At 53.9% G+C, this 21479-nt stretch overlaps 7 protein-coding genes across 7 annotated transcripts; 4 read left to right on the top strand and 3 right to left on the bottom strand.

Moving 5' to 3' along the window:
- Positions 1–1554: 1554 nt before the first annotated feature.
- On the top strand, positions 1555–4509 carry POX_b02133 (uncharacterized protein; the record flags this gene model as incomplete). Its single annotated transcript, XM_050111049.1, has 4 exons — positions 1555–1886; positions 2000–2172; positions 2262–4179; positions 4317–4509. 4 exons carry the CDS (start codon positions 1555–1557, stop codon positions 4507–4509), a joined length of 2616 nt encoding a protein of 871 aa, XP_049971395.1.
- Positions 4510–4670: 161 nt separating this feature from the next.
- Positions 4671–6970, bottom strand: POX_b02132 (D-lactate dehydrogenase; the record flags this gene model as incomplete). Its single annotated transcript, XM_050111048.1, has 4 exons — positions 4671–4763; positions 4887–5062; positions 5242–6516; positions 6679–6970. 4 exons carry the CDS (start codon positions 6968–6970, stop codon positions 4671–4673), a joined length of 1836 nt encoding a protein of 611 aa, XP_049971394.1.
- Positions 6971–8545: 1575 nt separating this feature from the next.
- On the top strand, positions 8546–9838 carry POX_b02131 (putative D-xylulose reductase A; the record flags this gene model as incomplete). Its single annotated transcript, XM_050111047.1, has 3 exons — positions 8546–8569; positions 8697–8819; positions 8912–9838. The coding sequence occupies 3 exons, from the start codon at positions 8546–8548 to the stop codon at positions 9836–9838; spliced, it is 1074 nt and encodes a 357-aa protein (XP_049971393.1).
- An 815-nt stretch (positions 9839–10653) lies between these two features.
- POX_b02130 (Ras-related protein RABA1b) lies at positions 10654–12023 on the bottom strand (the record flags this gene model as incomplete). Its single annotated transcript, XM_050111046.1, has 4 exons — positions 10654–11531; positions 11620–11654; positions 11729–11793; positions 11961–12023. 4 exons carry the CDS (start codon positions 12021–12023, stop codon positions 10654–10656), a joined length of 1041 nt encoding a protein of 346 aa, XP_049971392.1.
- Positions 12024–14798: 2775 nt separating this feature from the next.
- Positions 14799–15704, top strand: POX_b02129 (uncharacterized protein; the record flags this gene model as incomplete). Its single annotated transcript, XM_050111045.1, has 2 exons — positions 14799–15151; positions 15311–15704. 2 exons carry the CDS (start codon positions 14799–14801, stop codon positions 15702–15704), a joined length of 747 nt encoding a protein of 248 aa, XP_049971391.1.
- A 1180-nt stretch (positions 15705–16884) lies between these two features.
- POX_b02128 (uncharacterized protein) lies at positions 16885–17624 on the top strand (the record flags this gene model as incomplete). Its single annotated transcript, XM_050111044.1, has 2 exons — positions 16885–17344; positions 17440–17624. 2 exons carry the CDS (start codon positions 16885–16887, stop codon positions 17622–17624), a joined length of 645 nt encoding a protein of 214 aa, XP_049971390.1.
- Positions 17625–18268: 644 nt separating this feature from the next.
- Positions 18269–21178, bottom strand: POX_b02127 (uncharacterized protein; the record flags this gene model as incomplete). Its single annotated transcript, XM_050111043.1, has 1 exon — positions 18269–21178. One exon carries the CDS (start codon positions 21176–21178, stop codon positions 18269–18271), a length of 2910 nt encoding a protein of 969 aa, XP_049971389.1.
- Between the last annotated feature and the right edge of the window lie 301 nt (positions 21179–21479).

Genomic DNA, 21479 nt, shown 5'->3' with positions numbered 1-21479 from the left:
GTTCCGGACCGTGAATCCAGAAGACCGGGCAGAGACTAACGCGGAGCGGTGAGCGCGGAGATCGCGAGGGCGCAGTTGAGGCTGGACGCTTGCGGATGCGCTCGGGGCACGACTGGACGCCTCGGAGGACGACTGGACGACTGGACGACTTGAGAGTTACTACGGTGACTCCCCCAGGTGAACTTGTCAAGACTCGGTGGTCTCATTGGCCCAGTCGATGGCACTAGTACTGGTCGGTACTCTCGACGACGCTTCTCGTGCCAGTCAGGTACCCCCCGTCGGTACTCGGGAGACTCCGTCGGCTTCGAGTCCCACCTCCCTAGTCCGTCCGCCGTCGTTCGTACAGAGTGAACAGTTGAACACCACCTGTAGCGCTAACAGGCGGTGCTCAACAACACGGACAGCACTAAACCGGGAACGGATTTAGTTTCCTTTCAATGGAACCGACCGAGTGGACACAGAGGGACCAGATCCTGATTGAAGCACAACATGCAGCAAGATAAGGATCGTAGTCTCCCGGGGGTTGCGCGAATGGCAGAATGACAGAGTGACAGTGAAGGGTGTGAATTGCTGCCAATTAGGTCATCGTTGGGTAGTGCTGTTCTCCCTCTGGCCGAGACCATTTGTCCGGCTTCAACCTGGCACGACGGACATATCTGTCGGCCGGTCAAAGACCCCTGGCACATGGACAGGCTCCTATCGTGTCGCGGTCGCATGGTCAGAAAGCCTCTTAGCGTCCCGTGACAATTGCTAGGTTGTCAGCCTGAATTATGAGGCATTGATTTTCACAGGCATCTAGGCAACAAGGCAACAAGGCACAAATCGATCGCAATACAATCATGTGAACGTGTCCAACCTTTTCATCCACCTCTCTTGCAATACATCCTTAAATATACGTACAGTACCAACCCCATGGAACGATCCGAGGGAATAATCCCTGGTCCAGCATATTCATGTTTCTCCAGTCTGCAAAATGGGGCCGAAAGGCGATTTGATGAGCTATTGCATTTCAAATTCAACGAGTTGGCAGAGTCGGTCATGGTGAAGATTGCTTGTGCAACCCGACACTTGTCCAGAGGCATTGCCCATATCACCGAGACCACCCGACAGCAGGCATAAGAGCCAGTAGCAGGAACTACTAACCACTATCTGCAACAGACCTTCAGACTTTCCTGCATCATTGAGGCATGTACCTCACACGAGACTGGCAAAGGCGCTGCCAAGAGGTGCCAAGACTCGCGCGTCGGAACGAGAGGCCCGCGTACTCCAACCCCACCATCGCCCAAAAGGTCAAAAAATAAGTCAAACATTCTGGAACAACAGTCGTGATCGGCGGCGGGGCAGTGACATAGACCGAAAATAAATAGAATTTCATCACCTGAAACAAGACTCGTCATCTGGCCACTTTCTGCGTCTCGCATGCTTTCTTCCTCCCCTCCTTTTCTCTGCGTGTCTTTACGACATACTTAGTATCGTTCTTCGTCAAGTGACATATCGATCGTGATCTTGCACGACACACCCTTTAGCCTCTCCGTTGTCTGCCCCACGTCGACCATGGCCCTGTCCTTCCAGAGCTTGGGTCTTTCCCTGCTGATTCTCCTGACCATCTCGGGCCAGGCGCATGCTTTTGGTGCTGGCAACATCGCCTCTCTTTCCAAAATCTCCGGCCAGAACTGGCGTCACGGTGACATTGAAGATGCCTTGCTGTCTCTCTTCCTCGCTCGCATCGCCGGAGGCCGCAAATTCAGCAAGCTCGATGTCAAACGTGTCTACTTTGGCAACTGGCTCCGTGATTACAGTCAAGCCGTGGACGTAGGGACAGTCAAGCACGTCAGTGCCGAGGCTATTCGTGTTCTCATCTGGGTCTTGGGATTCATGACGTTTGGGTACGTGCTTCGATGATGGTCACTCGATGGAAGGCCCATAAGAAGAGAGACGATTTCTTTTATGACCACGCAACTGTTTCGTTCTTGAAGTTCTTGAATTGACAGGTATCTAGCTACGGTACTGCCGAGTTCGAAGTCACCACGGAGCGTCTTGGATGTTACCAACCCACCGAACACATTGACAACCCTCTCGGCTACGCCGAAGGCGATGACGCCCGCAACTACGACCGCCGTCTGCGAGGACCGGTAGATGAAGAGCGGGAGCTGTCGATCGACACCCGAACTGGTGTGTGCCATTTCTTATCACCAGGCCCGATGCCTGACCGTGTCTCTGAACCCTCCACTGACTGTGCCTCTCCATTTATCATTCTACAGGCCTCAAGAACTACATTGCCTCCGAAGACCTCGGAATTGATACCTCTGCCGCTCTGATCCGCCGCACTTTGGGTGGTTCTATCGAACGGGGCCGTCGCTACGCTCGGTCCGGCAACAAAGAAGATTTGCACGAGGCCCTTCGCCTGCTCGGTACCGGCTTGCACTGCCTGGAAGATTACGCCGCTCACTCCAACTACACCGAATTGAGCTTGATCGAGCTCGGTGAGAGAGGGGTCTTTCCTCATGTGGGTCGCAACACCAGGCTGCAGATTGACGGTGCTCGTGAAGAGGTCTATCCCATTGTGACGGGCACCTTTGGTGGCGTCGACTTTTTCCATTCGGTCCTGGGTGAGTTCTCGGACAAGACCAAGCAGTCCGAGCTTCAGGACCTTGAGGGTGTGATCTCCGAGTCTCAGAACCAAGGCGAGGCCCAAAGCGTGCTGCAGGAGTTGCTCAGCAAAATTCCCAGCGGTCTCATCGGCAGCGGGGATCAGTCCAGCCAGATGGACGACTTCAAGGCCAAGTCCAACCAGGCTCGTGAAGATGGCCGTGACTTTAGCCCTCGCGACCCTGAAGAGTGGGTGGAGTACGTGGACAATGTGCAAAAGCAGATCTACCCCGTTCTCCAGTGGCATGACGAATTGCTCAAGGGAATCAACGAGGCGATCGAGAAGATTCCTGTACTGCCCGAACTGATTGAGCAGATTCAGAACGAGATCACTGTCTTCGTCTTCTCGGTCATCGCGCCTTACATTCTGCCCATCATCAAGCAGGCTAAGGCGGAGCTCGAAACCGGCTCCTCGGAAGTCATCCAGTCCAGTCGGGATCAGCAGCACATCGTTTTCAATGACGACGATTCCTCCAACCCCACGCACTCGATGCTCTCCAAGGACCATTTCTCCAATATCCTCAACGAGCCGGCCGGTCGGGTCGCCTCGGAAGTGGTCAAGTGGACTGTGCCACAGCTAATGCAGTGCTGGGACGATGAGGACGTGGATGTCGACCGAACTCTCAACCGGATCATTTCTGGAGTCTTTCACCACCCAGCCCTTCGCCGCTACGGCGATGACGGTGCGGCCGATATTCGTCAGATCATGTTCTCGACTGTGGAGCGCTGGTGGAGTGACAAGGACGACCACGAGCGTGACGAGCTCCGAGACCAACTCAGTCGGGCCGGTGTTCGCGAGGGCCGCAACCACAAGGAAGGTGTTGAGGACTGCGGTCACGGCTGCGGCAAGCCCCTTGCACTACCCAAGCGACACGGCTCGTCCGGGGGTGGTGGTGGATATGGACAGGGTGACTCGGGCAGCTCAGAGAGCCACCAACAGTCCGGCGACAATGGACTTGGTAAGCTTGCCGCGCAGGCACTTGGAGGCGGCGCCCTTGGTGGCCTGGTTGGTGGCCTCATTGGCAAGATGGGCTCCATGGCTCTGGAAGGTGATCAGTTATCTGGATCTGAGAACCGGCCAGAGTACGTCTCGCAGCATGAGTGTTCGTACGAGGAGCGTCCCTCTCGCCAGGACAGCTACGGCCGTAACGAATACAGCCAAAACGAGTATACCAGCTCCCACACGTATGGTGAACGCCCATCTCAATCCCAATACAGCGAGCACCATCGCACCGAGTACGATCACTCCGATGCTTACGGCGAGCAACGTCCTGCCCGCAATGAGTATGCCCAGGAAGAATACCGCAATGAGTACTCTTCCGAGCCATCTTACACGCAGAGCTACCGACGAGAGGAGTACCGCGAGTCCCATGAGGACAATAGCGGATACTATCGACAGGAAAGTCGCCAAACCTACGGGTCTGGAGAAAGTGAGTACCAGCGCACCGAGACTCGGTACGACCACGGTGCGCCCCAGTCTACGTACGAGACCGTTCAACGAACGAGCTACAACGACGGACGAGATGAGAGGTGAGTACAAATTGAATGATACACGAAACCAAGGACGCCCCCCACGCCCCCCTTTTTTTTTGTCATCTTCCACATATCATTTTCGAGACACCCTCATGTTGGTCCAGATGGGTATTAATTTGACATCAACAACACAGTGAGTACTCGTCTGGATATGGCGCACCCCCGGCACGTGGAGGATACGATGAGTACGAACGACCAAGCTACCAGTCCCGCCAAGAAGAAGGCTATGGTGGTGGCTATGGCGGAGGCGAGGATGAATATGGCGAGCACCGTTCTCATCATCACCACCAGCAGCGCCGACACCATTCAGGATCCGATGAAGAATAGACGGAATTTCCAATCCGTCCACGTTTAGATCCCACATCCATTCAAGGTGCGGACTACTAGACTCTGGAAACTAAATGTCTTTTCTGTCTTGTACAAAGTTTCCTTGCTCTCTTTCCCCGGCCTCCCAACTTTTGCGTAAAGAGAAAGAAAAAAAATCAATTCTACCAGTCCTTGACCTCACCTGGTGCAGGCTGCTCCGTGCGAATGACCTTGTCGCAATTGAGCAGTCGTAGTGGATCAAAAGCCATTTTCAACTATCACGGCAAGAAGTAGACCGATTAGCATTCTCTCAAAATAAACAAAAAATAGGGCGGGGGAAAACAAGGCCGAGAACCAAGGCGATTCTTCCATATAGTCTCTCTCCTGTATACACTCACCCGTCTCATTGTGTCCACGGTCGTTTCGCCCAACTCGTGGTTCAAATAGTCACGCTTGACCAGCCCAACGCCGTGCTCGCCCGTCACGGTCCCTTCCAGCTCCACGGCACGCTTGACCATCCGATGGACAACACCTTCGGCAATCTCCTTTTCCTTTTCATTGAAGAGAATAATCGCTACATAGAGGGCAAGAGTCAGGGCCCACGGTCAGCGCTATATTTCAAGAAATCTTGCTTTCTCTTGATTCTGTGGGAAAGACAACCACACGAGGGTTCCCTACAGGGTCCTCCCTCAGGCGAGAGAGTTTCTCAAAGGAAAAAGTGAGAGAAAAGAGGGAAAGAACATGCCAACATACCGTGGAAGTTTCCATCACCCACATGTCCACAAATACCAGCCAAGAGACCACTTCGCGTCATATCAGCCTTGGTGGCATCGATAATATCCGGCAACTTGCTCATCGGGACCGCGACATCCGTCGTCCAGACGTGATCATCGGGGTGTCGACGCATCGCCATCACACTCCACAGCGCCGCCTTGCGAGCACTCCAGAGCTCGGCCATTTCGCTCTCCCCACGGGCAAACTCAAAGGATTTGCTCGACGTCTTGGAGGCGATCTTCTGCACCATAGAAATCTGCTCCTTGACTGCGGTCGGAGTCCCCGCGAAACGGAAGAACAACGTCGGCGCCTCCTTCCAGGCACGCGTGGTCGATCCACTCTCATTGATGCATTTCATCTGTACGTCGTCGAGAATTTCAACCCCGGCGACGGGGATTCCCGCCTCGACCACATGGGTCACGCATTGGGCTGCATCCTGGATGCTCGGAAAACTGGCAACCGCCACGTTCTGACTCGCCGGCTTGACGGTCAATTTCAAGGTCGCCTCGGTGACCAGACCGAGAGTTCCTTCGCTGCCAATAAAGAGCTTGGTCAAGTCGTATCCTGCACTCGACTTGCGCGGACGTTGACGAGTCTTGATCACCGTCCCATCGGCCAACACGACCGTCAGTGACAGAACCCACTCTCGCATGGTTCCGTAGCGATATGCGTTCGTCCCCGAGCACCCGGTGCCCACCATTCCACCGATCATGGCCCCGGGACCGGGATCGGGCGGGAAAAACAAGCCATCCTGGGCTAATTGCTCATTCAGATCTTCCCAGTTCACAGCGGGCTGCACCACCACATCCAGATCGCGCTTATGCAGGTCCAAAATCCGATTCATGCGGCTAAAATCGATACACACCCCACCGCGCGTCGACGCAAAGTGGCCCTCCAGGCTCGTTCCGCCTGAATACGGTGTCACGGGAATCACCCGTTGATGGCAGACCTTCATGATGCGCGAAACCTCCTCGGTCGTGGAAGGGTAGAGAACGAGGAAAGGCTTCTCATTTTGCTTCCGGGTATATGAGGACCAGTCCGAGCCGGCGTGAGTTTCGAGATCGTCAGGTGTTGTGGAGACGTTCTCTTTGCCGAGAATTTCGACAAAATCAGACCAGGCGGCCTGCAGGTTGGATTCCGAGACATTGTGCCGGGGGGGTTCGAGGTCTGCGAGGGAGGTGGTGGAGGAGGTAGGAAGGGCGGCGGGCTTGAGAGATCCAAGGTAGTAAGCTCCGGTGGAGAAGAAGATGATCGCTATCACCAATGAAAAGAATCAGCAAAGATGCGCAGTTATTCATATGAACATGAACAATGAGAGATTCTCGAAAATCTTCAGAGTCCCGGATAACAACGGAAGAAGAAGAAGAAGAAGAAGAAGAAGAAGAAGGAGAGAGAAAGACGGATTGCATCCCATACCAAACATCATCGCCGCATACCGACTCCCCGAAGATTGAGTCTGATACTGCGCATACCGCTCCTGCTCCTCGCGCTCACGCTTCAGCCGCTGCTGAGTGCTTTCATAGAGCTGGCTCTTGAAAGAAGCTTGCTGCTTCTCATTGGCGCGGCATCGCGCCGAAGCGGCGAACAGTCGCAGATGCTGCTGCTGCGCGGCGGTGGAGGGCAAATGTGCGTGTGAGGGGCGAGCTGCCGATGGCAAGACGCTAGAGCGCAGAGCTCCACGAAGAGCAGAACTGTGTAAGCGGACCATGATGCGTGGTGTAGAGCAAAAATGCTCGATCCATCAACAAAATTGGGTAGATGAACGGAGGTAGAAGTGGAGTTGGAGGAACGGAAGATGAATGATGCCGCGGGCTTGGCGCAGCCGCCGCTGAGGCCGGCCGAGTCAAGCAACAGATCCAGCAGGTTCTCGGCCGGGACTTGATTCGGGACAATTGGTATACAGATCAGAAACATCAATTGGTTAGCTGCAGTCAACTCATATGATAAGGATCCTGTTGGTATTCTCTTTTATTTGGCGCTCCCATAATTCACATAAGTAGGCGCGGTCTTTCATGGATTCAGCCTGGCGCCTACGAGCATTGCAAGTGGTCCCCGTTGTGAATTATATTTGCTGGCCATTGCTTCTGGAACGTCATCCGACATGATTCAAAAGTACTCGGCTGCCATTGAATTGACAAACACCCTTTGCAAGCTGGTCTACCAACTCTGGAACTGATTCCGCTCCCAGATAGATCTGGTCGCTGATAGAACTGAGCCTCTCAGAATAAGCACTTCGAATGCTGCACCAGGTCATCCTGAGATTTGTCGATTGGCAAGTTTCTCGTATCAGTTTCTTAATTGCTTTTTGGCCCCACCAAAGGGAGTACGAGAGAAAAAAAATAATAAATCGCAGAAAATCCATGTACTTTTTCGAGATCCCGCGGGGCCAATGGGTAAAAAATGATCAAAAGCACTTAGGATGATGAGAATATATACTACTCTGCCCGCTCAAGCATCTCGGCCTCGTACTGAGGCATCAAGTGGATGGAGGAAGACTCTTCCAGGTAATGCCAGGAACAGTCTTGACTACTACGACAGTACATACAGTAGTAGTAGTCTCCGCCTCTCGGCCAGACCGTCCTGACGAGCTTCTCTTCCCGACCCAATGGTCAGGTGGTCAGGTGGTCGGTCAGGTGGTCAGGGGGTTCATCCGGTAGCCGCTGCAAGGATCACGTGGATCGAAGCTCGAGGCAAAATCGGGTAAAGGCAGGCGGTTAAATTGGGGACGACGATCCACCGAGTGGAAATCGGGCCCGCCTGGAATCCGAGGAGGAGAGGGAAAGGGGAACATGGTATTACCGTCATAGACCCCTGAATAACCGCTGCCCCGCGGCAAGAAGGTGTAATTACAAAACATTCCATCACCATGCGGTCACGTTGAAGTATTAACCTTCAATTATCCTTCAACGCAGTCAAAATTCTCGCAGATTGCGGGGAGCTGCCAGCTCGGCTTATTTCATGATCTTTTTTGCCGGCTGTACAGACACACCGAGTTGAATTGTAGTGGATCGTAGGAAAAAGATTATCGACCACTGTATGTGCTCTCGAATGAACCCCCCTTGCGAGTGCGCTGTACTTATATCCTCCCTCATAGCTGCTCCGCAACGTCTCATTCTGTCTCTGTTTTTGTTCTCATTGTCTTGTCCTCATCACCACCTAACAAATCCTCAAACTACTGCCCCCCGATTACCCTCCTCTTCCTTTCTCTCTCTCCTCTCTCTCTCACTCCCTCGCGCGCGCTCTCTCTCTCACACACACATCCTATCACACCCCATCCGCCACTATGACTTCATCCCAGACTTCTCAGGTGAGTAGCTCAGCACAACAGCGCTGCCCGTTTCACCCCCCGCTCTCTACCCCACCATCACCAAGAGACCATGTGGTCGCTGAGTTCCGTGGTCAAGCTAACAGTGAAACCCGATTGATTTCTGCAGAATCTGTCCTTTGTCCTCGAGGGCATTCACAAGGTCAAATTTGAGGATCGTCCCGTCCCGGAGCTGAAGAATCCCCATGATGTTCTCATCAACGTGAAATATACCGGAATCTGTGGCAGTGATGTAGGTTTATCAACCCACCGCGCATCTCGCCATAGTGTCTTCCTAGCCTTCTGACTCTTTTGGTCCTCTTTTTTCTCTCGCTCTCCCTATAGGTCCACTACTGGGAACACGGCTCTATCGGCAACTTTGTCGTCAAAGAGCCCATGGTCCTCGGCCACGAATCCGCCGGTGTCATCACCCAGGTTGGCTCCGCCGTCACCTCGCTCAAAGTCGGCGACCGCGTCGCCATGGAACCCGGTATCTGCTGCCGTCGCTGCCCACCCTGCAAGAGCGGCAAATACAACCTCTGTGAGAACATGGAATTCGCCGCGACTCCGCCCTTTGACGGCACCTTGGCCAAATACTACGTCCTTCCCGAGGACTTTTGCTACAAGCTCCCCGAGTCCATGTCTCTGCAAGAAGGTGCGCTCATGGAGCCGCTCAGCGTGGCCGTGCACATTGTCCGTCAGGCCCGCGTGAGCCCCGGTCAATCGGTGGTTGTCTTTGGCGCCGGTCCCGTCGGTCTGCTCTGCTGCGCGGTGGCCAAGGCCTTTGGCGCCACCAAGGTGGTTGTCGTCGACATCCAGCAGTCCCGCCTGGACTTTGCCAAGGAGTACGTGACTCCCTTGACCTTTGTACCGGGCAAGGTGGCCGCGACGGAGAACGCGGAGCGCATGCGTCAGGAGCACGGGCTGGGCGTCGGCGCCGACGTCGCCATCGATGCCTCGGGGGCCGAACCCTCCGTGCACACGGGTATTCACGTCCTCCGCAACGGCGGCACCTACGTGCAGGGTGGTATGGGACGCAGTGAGATTCAGTTCCCCATCATGGCGGCGTGCTCCAAAGAGTTGACCTTGCGGGGAAGCTTCCGGTACGGCAGTGGTGATTACAAGTTGGCCGTGGAGCTGGTCTCCACCGGCCGCGTGAATGTGAAGAAGTTGATTACGGGGACGGTCAAGTTTGAAGAGGCCGAGAGTGCGTTCAAGGATGTGAAGCAAGGCAAGGGTATCAAGACCTTGATTGCCGGAATTGACGTTTAAAATCCCAGTCTCCGACCTTTTCCCTTATTTTTATTGGTTTCAAAAAAGACAGAAAAGGAGAAAGGAACACACTGCATATGAAGAAAAAAAGAAGCGAGATATGACAATTTCATGACAATGATTTGTTTTTTTTTTTTTAAAAAAAAACAAAATTTCTTTCAAAAGGCGTCACACTAAGAATCCGTAGATCGAAGTACGCAACGCTTGATAAAGCGATGAGTTCCAATGCCGATCGATGACATACCAGCAGGAAGTGACAAAGTGTAAAAGTCATCAAAGTGAAGAGAAACCCCTTATGCGTCGAAGAAAAAGCTCTATCCAGACAGAGTTCCCTGCTGTACTAGGATTTATCCTAGAAACTCTCTTGCCGGTGGATAGTTTGCATAGAATGGGGTTCAATTAGTGATTAACTTGTTCCTGCGTCCGAGCGAGAAACAGATGCGTATGGCATGTGTAGTAGGAGGAAAGATAGACGGGGAATCGGGAAAGTCACTCGACATCAGGATCCAGCAAATGTCGACAGTGACTGGTATCGGGCCCAAAGTGACCGCACATCCTGTATATACAGATTCAACGAAGGGGAGAAAAACGATGGGTATCGTGCGATGACGGAAGAAACGAAACTGACAGGGGAGAAAAAAAAAGAAAACGGAGGATGATCACTGCAAAATCAAAAGGGAAGGAAAGGAAACAAAAGGGAGGGACAGGAAGAGAGAGAGAGAGAGAGACGAGGAAACGCAACACAGACAAAAAAACCCGGGTGATGAGACATCCCGTGATCAAAAGAGATGCCGCTTGAAAATGACCCGCAAGTCTCAACAACATCCCCGATTCCGCTTGGATGACGAACCACTCAGTCGAAACACATCCTCCCACTCTCGCATGCCACCCTTCCAACTCGAGCCGGGTCGCCCCCGCCGCCTCGAGGGCCGATGCATCGCCATGGAATTCTCATCCAAGGTCGCTCGACTTCGAATACTCGAGGCCTCACTGGGCCCCGGCCCTCCGTACATGCCTCCGTCCCCATATTGAATCCCACTCTGAGGATCATCCGGATCAATCTCCCCCAGCTCGATCTTGGTGAGAATGATGCGCGCCAACCGCTGAAAGACCTCTTCCACGCCTTCCCCCGTCAAGGCCGATATCTCCACCGCCACCGGGATATTCGACTGCGCCGCCCAGCGCGCCGTGTCCTCCTTGCTGACCTCGCGACCCTCGGCAAATGAGGCGGTCATTCGGGTCCCGGGCCCCAAGTACGCTGTTGTCGAGGTCGAGCGCACCGAACCCGTCACGTCAAATGGAAAGGACGATTGCTTGCTTGAGGTGCTGGACGGAGTCGGCGGAGCACGATGGGTGTCGTCCGTGTAGGAGTAGTCGGAGGATGACGGCCCTACGGAGTCGGCCAGGTCCGCTTTGTTTCCAGCAAGCAGGACGGTCAGGTTCGGAGATGCCAGGGCACGCGCGTCCATGAGAAAGGTTGGCAGTGCCGCAAAGGAGGCGTAGGAAGATACATCGTAGACGAGGATCGCACCGGCAGCACCACGGTAGTAGGATCGAGACACGGATCGAAAGCGTTCCGTCCCGGCGGTATCCCAGAGCTGAAGCTTGATGCGACAGCGACGCGAGCCGGTGCCAAGTTTGACGATGCGCGAAGCGAATTCGACGCCGATGGTCTGAGACGAAAGGACGCGCCCTGCAAACGAACGCCGTTATTAGAATAAGAGGGTTCTGTGAGAGTCTCTGGACTGGTGGTCGACGGATGGAAAAAGGGAGATTCGTACATTCATTCTTCACAAACCGATGGAGGACGCATGATCTGATGACAGGAGGATACCATAGGATCAGCATTGGAAATTGTCAAGGACCCAGACCGAAGGAGGGATGACTTACTTCCCTGCACCGCTAGGACCCAGTAGAATCACCTTGGCCAGGTAATCATACATGCTCCCCAATTCCTATGGGCCACAGTTTGAGTTATTAAATGCATCGTGGAGGTCATGCACGAAGAAAAAATTGTCTTCCTCCCAAAGCGCAAACAGAAGTAAAAAAAAAACCAAGAGAAAACAAGAGATCTTCTTCAACAAGCCTGGCGGAAGCCAGACCGGGCTGGATTGCGTCGTACCTGATCCTGGTCGGGGACGGAGGAAACGGAAGAGGAGCTGGAGAGACCTCTCGGGCGCACCATGGCGTCAGATCCAAGAGGCGAGGACTTGGAAATCCAGCACCAGAGATGAATGATCGCAGACGAAGAACCAACGCTAGAAGGACAAGTCTATAATTTCAGGGGGAGGAGCAGTAGGAGAGTGTCTCGTTGACGCTTCGATCTGCGCGGTGCTGAATGGGCGTGGATTTTGGGGGTGCCCGAAAGTGAAGGCGCCGACCGCCCAGGAGGAGAGGAGGCGTTCTCATAGTGGGGAAACGATTATGGCGTGTTTGGGGACAATCACAGGTCTCGTGGATGTGGATTCCACGCTCCGGATGGAAACAGGGGAGAAGATCAATCTGCCACGATCACGGGGCAATGCTATTTGATGGCCATAAGATATGAACTCCATCTAGCCCCCCCCCCCCCCTTAACGTGCTGTTGTTGCTCCCCTTTGGACCCCCTGCGCTCTCTGCCTTTGGATCAGGATGTCGTGTCGCAGTCGTGCGATGGCAAAGGCGGTCTGGTCTCTAGATCCTGCGTGGTCTCCCAGAGCAGCGACGCGCCTTGAGAAAGGAGAACTTGATAAGAGGATTTGATCAGACCTGAAGAGGTTGAGCCTATTCTGAGGGTCCAGCGAACCTTTTTTTTTCGGGATCCTGTCACATCAAAAGGAGACGATTCTCATGTCCGTTATCAGATCGACCCCCAGAGCACCAGACATCGCCTCCGGGGTCATGGTGGAGTACATGGTCAAATATTGTACTCTTTCGTGCTGCTGTCTATATTTCGAGAGCGCTGATATTTGTACAGAGGTGTTGAAGAACTCGCATAGTGCAATGATTGAAGAACACCCCATATTGATCTTTCGTGTCTCTATGGGAGTAACTGCGCGTACTTTAGCCGTCTACACTCGACAGTAGTAGACATGGTCAATCCTTGCACTGTGTAGCTCAGCTTTCAGAAAAGTCACCAAATATCGATTCCTTCATACACGCGCTTCACATGCGTCTCAGTTTACTCAAGAAGATAGAAAATATATATGTCAGCGCCCATGATTTGGGGAAGCGCTGGTTCAGTAGTCCCGTAGAAAGAATTCAGCACGAGCACCAGCAGCGCCCGGATCGCACCTCCGAGATGTGGCCCGCGCATGACGGAGTCTCGTATATAACTCCATCGACCGTCGCTCGTCCCGGTCAATCACCCACTCCGCCAGCACAGTTCTCACCCGTCGTCGTCCAGAGATTGGCAGGCAGTGCAGACGATTAAGAATAGCAATCATCATGGATCCGGGGGTCCCTGCACGGCAATCGTCGACAAAGCAGACGCGGACGCAGACCCCAGATCGGTCCGCCATCAGAACGCTGAGATCTCGGAGTTTAGATCATCCCAAATCGCCACCGGAGGTGATGATGACCGCATGCGATCATCTCCTGGGGCGCCTTGCGGGTATCGGACGGGAAGGAACCCTTTTTCAGACCACAGACCCCTCATGTCGTCATGAGGAGAGAAGTTTGAACTCTCACTCGACAAATGCCGTGGTCAATGGCATGCATCCAGGCGTTCCATTTGGGGTAAACTTCTGGAAGCGAGATCTGGAGGTACCGTCCTACAGTTGTACAGTACGTGACTGGACTCTCCACTCGATCGCTTCGGCCCACTGACACACGGGCACGAGAACCTACATCGAGTCCGGTTGTCAGCAAGGCCCGTCAGCCCGGTGGCGTTGTGATGAGCGCAATGCATCGCCTCGATGCATTTGGGTATGTGATGATTATTATGCATCATCCATCATCTCCATGGACCCCCTCCGCAAACAAGGCCTGGTTGGTCACTATCCTACAACGCAACACAAGTATCTTCTTCTTTTCCCCTTTGTGGAAAGTAGGCACTAGATAGGAGTTGCCCAACTAGACAGAGAGCCCCGTGCTATTCATCGTGCTGATAACGTCTCAAATTGACAACAATGATGAAACTTGTGACGGTCACAGGATTATAGATCTGTGTTCTATACTATCGAACTGAACAGCCTTGTTGAGGACCAAAGCATGGAGGCTGTATGCTAAGCCTCCCCACTGGGGAGGCTTAGCAGGCAGTCTCCGCTTAAGGAGATCTTAGTGCCGCTTGTCACCGACACACTTGGTGTGTATGGACGTAGATGTCCATCGGAACTCGGCACACCAACGCCATGGTGTATAGTTTGCCTTTCATCTTTGACCCTCGAGGCTCACTGTCCTGTCATGCATGACTGACTCGGAGCCTGTAAATGAACCATGCCCGATGCTCTCAAGAGGCTTGGCACTCTCGGACACGGTCCTAACGAGGCGGTGTTGCCCAGGGGTGACCCCTCCGGCCAATGAGCACCGGCCTGTCCCGCGAACAGCAAAACTCGAGAGTCGCAAAGACTGGAAATGCTCGTAATGCCTTGTGATTCCTCCGATGACTCGTCTCCACCCAGAATGGCAAACTTCTCTTCCGCTCTGGGAGTTCTCCGCCCCCCCCCCCCCCCCCCCCCCCCCCGACCTGAGCGCGCATCTCGTATATAGTGGGACCCGAGTTTCTCGCCTCCCGCACTCCAGAAATCATTCTAACCAAATCGCGTGCTGCGCTTAACACCCCCCTGCTTATTTCTTCAAGCATTTCTTCCCTACCGAGAGACCGAAAGAGAAAAACAAAAGAACAAGCGATCTCGAACATCTTGCGACATCAGTGCAGACTCTTTGCGTGCCGGTATTCAGATCGACAAGACATACCCCTCTGCGACGTGCGCTAGACCATCTTCCTCTTTACAGGTCTCTGACATCATCGCGCATTACTATGAAATTCTTCTGGATCACAGCCCTGGTGCTGCTGGGCTCTCAAGGGGTCACCTCATTGTCCATTCCATCTTCCGACACCGATGTGATTGAACACGGCTGGCTAGATATCCCCTCCACAAACCCTCGCCACGTCCCCGACCTGGAAAAGCGACGAGGTGGTGGTGGTGGAAAGGGCGGCGGTGGCGGCGGCGGCGGCGGCGGCAGCAGCAGCAGCAGTAGCTCCAGCGGTGGAAGCAGTGGTGGCCGCTCCGGCAGTTCTGGTAGCTCCAGTGGCCGGACGAGTTCATCTAGCAACCAAGGAGGTTCTACACGAGGCGGCTCTGGAGTCTCTCCTGGTTATGGCGGTGGAAGGTATGGATCGCCCCTTGATCGCATGCGCTTATTCCCATCGCAACATCCCCCCCCCCCCCCGGCAATCCCCAGATTATTGAGAGGGAGAGAGAGAGAGAGAAAACGACGTCTTCCCCAAATCGCACGGCACAGCAACTGACTTTTTTTTTTTTGGAATAGTTATTACGCAGGTGGAGCCAAAACACCTTATTCCGCTGGGGGTCGGTCACCGGGAGGCATTTCGCCGTATCTTCTGCCTCTCGGTGCTCTCGCCATCTTCCCCGGTCTTTGGCTTGCGGGTGCTTACGCCTATTCCTACAATCACCCTTACTACTACAACCACAATGGTCGCAACGATTCCTTGCCCGTGACGTGTCTCTGTGAGAAATACCAAGAGTGTGGTTGCGAGGACAACAACAACCAAACGTACTATCAAGACTTGTTCAACGGCACCGAGCCTCGGAATGGATCGAACGTGCGAGTGGCCGATGTCAACGGCACCAAGACCATTTTGATCAACGGTACTTTGCCCAATGGAACGACCGCATCGACGTCGGCCGGTCCGGGTCGATGAACAGCCTGATCAACATCAGCGGATACTGGCTCACCGTGGCGATCGTTGTTGCAACTGTCTGGACTTTTTAAATCGTGGTTTTTTGCCTTTTTTCCTTCCCCCCCCCCGGCTCTGCCCTTTCTTTTTGTCTCGTTAAACCGTCGGGTCGATGAGAACCGTCTTGTCCCCGAAATGATCTGTGTTGCGCTGAGCGCACCCTCTCACGCTGGAATGATATGGAGCTGGATGGCTGTATTATGTAATTGCTCTAATTCATGACTTGACTCTTGCTGACGGGTTGTCTCGTCGTCTTTATGTCCCAATTGTTCCCGTCGTAGGCATCACTATTTTGGAAATTGCATCGATCATGGACCCTCGATGTGTTGACGGGGCACCAGGACGGCGGTAGGGCAACGAGGTTTCACACACTGGCGAAACGGCCGGCTGCTCTAATTGATTGACGGCGAGGATTTTTCTTGGTTGCCAGGCGGGTGGCTTGGAACCACGCTAGTCATCCCACGCCTCATCTGAGTCTTTTTACAGTAGTACGGCAGTATGATCATGAACCGAGCGGTTCCCCAAAGCCCCCCCCCCAAAATCCTGGGTCCAGGTCAGCTCAATCTACTGGCAGGATAGAATGTGCAATCGCATGTGGCATCCCCAATCGGTGTCTTTGTTGATCTCGCCATCGGTGGTTGCCATTCCACATTCCAGATACTTCCCCTGACGCTCCGGATGTAATCAAAACACGCCAGTCGGCTCGGGTCTGGACTGTTTGACTTGGCCCAATCGGGACTAGCGGGGGAATACAACTGGAGCCTTTCATTTCCGCAGGTCTCGTCAGGTACCACACAGCCCACCCTCTCCCGTCCCGCAGTCCCACACGTCCTTCTTCTACTTCTTCCTCTTCCACCCTTCCTTTTCTCCTGTCGCATCCTTTCGTTTTCATCCAATCTTCCTGTCTTCCTGGAAAGCAGTGTCACTCTTTACCTCGTTCGCTCCTCTTAACCCTCCAAATAAACAAAGTCAATTACTTCACATTCCAATTTGCCTGGTCGCATACATTCTCTCGTTCGCTCCTGGAAGCTGATTTGATAAACAAACAACCGATTGACCCAAACCCTCAATCACTACAACCACCTCTTCCCCCGTCCCTGACAACGATATCTGCACAATCAGTCACCTGACAATTCCTTCAACAATGCACTTCACCAAGTCTCTCATCGTCCTCACCGCGGCTCTTTTGCCCTCGGCCTTTGCGGCTCTGCAGGCCGCCGAGCCTTCTCCCTCGGTGACCAGCACCATCACTCTGGTGCCCTCTGGCTACACGTCCACCTCGTCAACTCCGATTTCGACCCCATCTTCCACGTCGACTTCTTCCAGCTTGACCAGCTCGACTGTCGTGTCGACCTCGAGCTCTACCTCGACTTCGGTTCTGCCCTCGTGGACCCCCAAGCCCACCAGCATCCCCCACGGCTCCAGCTCCATGTCCCGTGTCCCTCACTCAACTCCGCTGATCATGAGCACCTCGACCTACGTCCAGACCAACACCGTCGGAGCTACCGATGCCGCTTCCGCGGCAACCGCCTCTCCCACCCACAACAGCGCTTCCATGCACCAGGTCTCGGGCGCCATGGCTGCCGGTGTTGTCGCCATTGCTGGTATGCTCTTGGTTTAGAGTGGAGGTTTGCCGAGGGCAATCTCAACCGTAAGGGATTGACTACTGTGATTGAGGGGTGAATGCTTGCCTGCACAGAGCGAGTCCCCCTCTCCCCTTATACGGCTATTGGAGACACTTCTCGCAGTCTTCAAAAAAACAACAACACATGTCCGGAACGACTCGGTCCTGGGGATCCGGAGCGCAGCCAAGTCGCTGCTGCTTACCTTTCAAACTTCCACTCGATCGTCATCTTGACTGGTGAGGAGACGCGTGAGGCTTGATACTTTTCCCCCTCTTTTTCTTTTTTCTTCTTTTTTCCATTGCTGGGCTGTTCTCTTCTCGCTTTGTGAGCAGAACTAGGCTTCAGTCTCAGGGTTGATCATCCCGTATATTCTATTCTCCTCATCTGTGATTTGGTTCTCATACATACCTAACTTATCACCTTCTTTCCCCACCCCCCCTTATTTTTCTTCATGTCGGATACGTGTTCTCCTGTCCCGTGTACTTTACTAGATTTCTTTCCCATTCCTATTGGTCGAATTTGGACACTTTGACGATGCTATCGACTATATTACTTACTATACCCTTCAATTTATATTTCGAAGTCCATCTCTCAAAGTCTCCGTCTCCGGCTATCTCGTCTCGTGCGTCCCAAATTGTGTAGCACAGGACATACTTGTGGACCTCCCGCTTTGAAGAATAAACCTGCCATCTACCTCGCTATTGATTCAACATGGATGCTTTTCAAAAATATAAGAAATAATTGGTTTATTTCGGAACAGATAGAAACTAGATACTAAATACTAAGTAATAGACAACCCTCCATTGTCATTTCATCCAATCATAATCATAGTCATCATACCCGTCAATATCATAATGTTTCTCTTTCTCCCCCCCCCCCCCCCCCCCCGGGGGCCCAAAACAATTAATGATGTCTCTGCTGCATCTGCACCACCGTCGTCCATCCTTGACAACACGTCTTTTTCAAATCATGTCCACACCAACAACACGGGAATGTATCGGGATCTGTAGTCGTTGACTCCGATCCAGACTCGGGCTTTGCCTCCACGCTCGCATTCGCACCGACATCTTGCTTTGGCTTGTCCAGGACAAATCCCTTCCTTTCATCCCGCTTTTCAGTTCGTCCCTTGGCCGCCGCTCCATCATTCAAAGTCAACGATTTCCAGACACTGTTCCTCTTGCCTGAGGTCCGACGACGCGGTGAGTCGCGCTGAGAGATTCGACGCTGCAACAGTCGGGATTGAGAGTCGGGAGGTGGGGAGGTGAGGAGGCGGAAGCGTTCCGGACAGGCGAATTGGGCGTAGAGTTCGGCAGGGAGATCGTGCCAGTGATGGCAACCACAGCAGATGACGAAGATTTTGGCGATGAGTTGATCTTTGTGGAGCGGGGTGGGCTTGGTGGGGGGTTGGGTGAACGAGGTACGGCGCAGTTTGGTGATGATTCCGTTGCGGGAGAGAGGGGGCACTGATGAGGTTGGGTTGGGATCGGGTGTATCCAGCGTAGGGTTCTTGCTCGCGATGATGGGGGATGTGGATGCAGATGCAGATGGATGGATTTTGATGTTGGCGTCCGTGTCAGCTTCTCGATAGAGATTGTCGTTGCTTTCGGACTGCTGTTCTGTCTCTGCTGGGCCGAGCACTTCTTCATCCGCCGTGTCGTAGCTGGAGCCATCCGAGGATGACCGGCTGAATCGGCGATGGCTGGCCACATTAGGTGTGGATTGACTCGCGGGCATTTCGGCGAGCGAATGACGCATATGAGGCATTTGGTCGTCCGAGCAAGTCTCCCGCTCGTTCTCTGGGAAAGCCACCGCGCTTCTCTTGCTATCGAGACTGAGTCGACCGTAGGGGGAGTTTTCTGAAAGAGCATATTTTCGCCCGGGATGTTTGAGAGGGACCTGAATGGGCGAGGTGGGTGTAGATTGAGACATGGCTGGGCGTCCCGTGCCCACCGCATCAAGACGAGAGCTCTGGCGCTGCCTGTGATCGTTTGAATGGGCTTGAGATGGCTCTCCCGAGCCCGGAGATGGTGCTGGACCCTGCAGTGTCGCTCGACGGTCCGAGCCCGAGAACGGTGGGGATCGATCTCCATGCATATTCGAGGACGTTGGATTGGACCCAGGCCGACCATGTCCACGAGAGGCTTCCGAACTGATACGAAGCGGCCGAGGAACAAGCTCGCGTGAGGACTTTTGTCTAAGAGGAGTCTTCAATGGGTGACGAACATCCTCGCCTTGATACATGTCATTACTTGTGACTGGGTTCATCGCCAGAGGAGAGGATTTGTATCCCTTCTGCTGCGGTGGGGATGATGGCAGCGACTGAGGCTTCAAGCTACTCTCCGATGCTTCCTTGCGTATTATGGGTGTGACTGGCTTTCCATCCCTCCCAAGAGGAATGTACGAGTACACCTTGGCTTGCGAGGGACGTTTGTCCTTTCCATGGCCGGCATTCTGGGGCCCACGTCCTGGAAGGTTGTGAGCACTCCGAGCCGCTGCCGGCAAAGAAGCGTTCGAGCCCTGCTGGCTGGCCGGTCGAAGAGAAGGTGGAATCTCGCGTTTTTGACTCTCCCCTGGCTTGAACTCTTGCCTCAGAGTTGCGGTGAATCGTTCCCGATCCAGTTCAGCCCAGATATTTGTGGTCGGGGAATGAGTGGTGCCCGACTGACTCTTTGAACTCGGGGCAGGGCGAGTCCCCAAGGACTGTGAACTGGGCCCAGCAAACCGACTCGAGCTCGCCAGGGCATCCCTTCCCGCCTCATGGTCCTGCCGCTGCCATGCTTCGGCCATCTTCCAGTTTTCGCGCAGGTCATCCGATTTGGCAGCCGCATGATGGAGGAGATGCGACGACCGTGACACTTGATGGCTGCTCAGCAGGGATGTTCCATGTCTCGACGCTAGCTCTCGCGAAACGGCCGTTCCGAACTTTTCCGGCAGTGCAAGTGGAAGGGTTGGGGGTCCCTTGGAGCTGGCGCCCTCGTCATCTGTCGATTGACGTCCATCCGCCGAACTTGCTCGTGAGCGGGAGGACCGACGGGATGAAGAAAAGAACGACGAGAGCGATCTCGACGAACGAGGTCTGTCGGACTCGGCACTTGCCGACCGCTTCCCACTGGTGAGGGGCTGCTTCTTGGTCAACCGGCGCGACTGTCGGTCTGAGACGCCGCTGTCAAGCTTCGCCTGCGACTCTTCGAGCTTCCGGAGACGCTTTTCTAATTCCTTACGCTCGGCTTCCAGTCGCTTCGTCGCGCGTCTTTCTTTGCGTGAAGTGTGTTTCCAGGTGGGCGATGAGCAAATCTCTTCTTTCTCCTTTTGCAGGTGATCTTCAGATATGGATACATGCCGCGGAGTCGATGACTGCCCATCTCGAGGATGTACCGAAGCTGCTCTGACCGAGGGACTTGATCCGGGTGTGCTGGTTGCTGGCAGATGCGACGTTTGTGACGAGAACGTCTGTGTGCTGGGGTATGAATTCTCATGTAGCGAACCAGTTGTCCGAGTGTGTGCACTGGGCACGGTCTCTATTTGATTCCGTGGCGGACTTTTTTCTGATTGAGTCTGTGTCTCCCCCAGCGCCGTTGTCGCCGGTTGGGCCGACTGGTCGGCCTGTAGTCCTCCCCGAGCATCATCTCCAGGAGAATAGCTCTGCCGCTTCTGTTGTAGACGGTGAGCTTGTGAGGGTGCTCTATCATATTGAAATTTGTGCTCTCGTACCTTTTCTGCGCGATCTCCGTGCAAGACCCGTTGGATGCGCTCTGAGATGGATGGTCTGCGTCGGTGGCGGGGCTGGGCCTGCTGCACTTGAAAGTTCGACATTGTTTCTTACGAGAAGAAACCCGCCGTATGACGGCAGTCCAAATTTTGCGAACTCTGGCTGTTGCAACCAAAAGGGGAAAAAACAAGAATGGAAAGGATCAAGCTCGCAGCAGAGTCGATGCTGACTCGACGATGACTTGGTTGTGGTAGTGTGTTTGGGTTGCGAGGTCGAGTGAGGTGTCAAAAGGTCACACACACACACACATTCGGCAAGTTTTGATGAAAACACTCATCAAAGACTGCGTGAGACTCTTTCTGGCTGGACTGGTGTTTTCATCTCTTTGCTTTTGAGTGTCTTTCT

The sequence above is a fragment of the Penicillium oxalicum genome, chromosome II (assembly GCF_001723175.1).
Source record: "Penicillium oxalicum strain HP7-1 chromosome II, whole genome shotgun sequence".
In the NCBI taxonomy this organism is placed as follows: Eukaryota; Fungi; Ascomycota; class Eurotiomycetes; order Eurotiales; family Aspergillaceae; genus Penicillium; species Penicillium oxalicum.
This window is presented reverse-complemented; position numbering and strand designations above follow the sequence as displayed.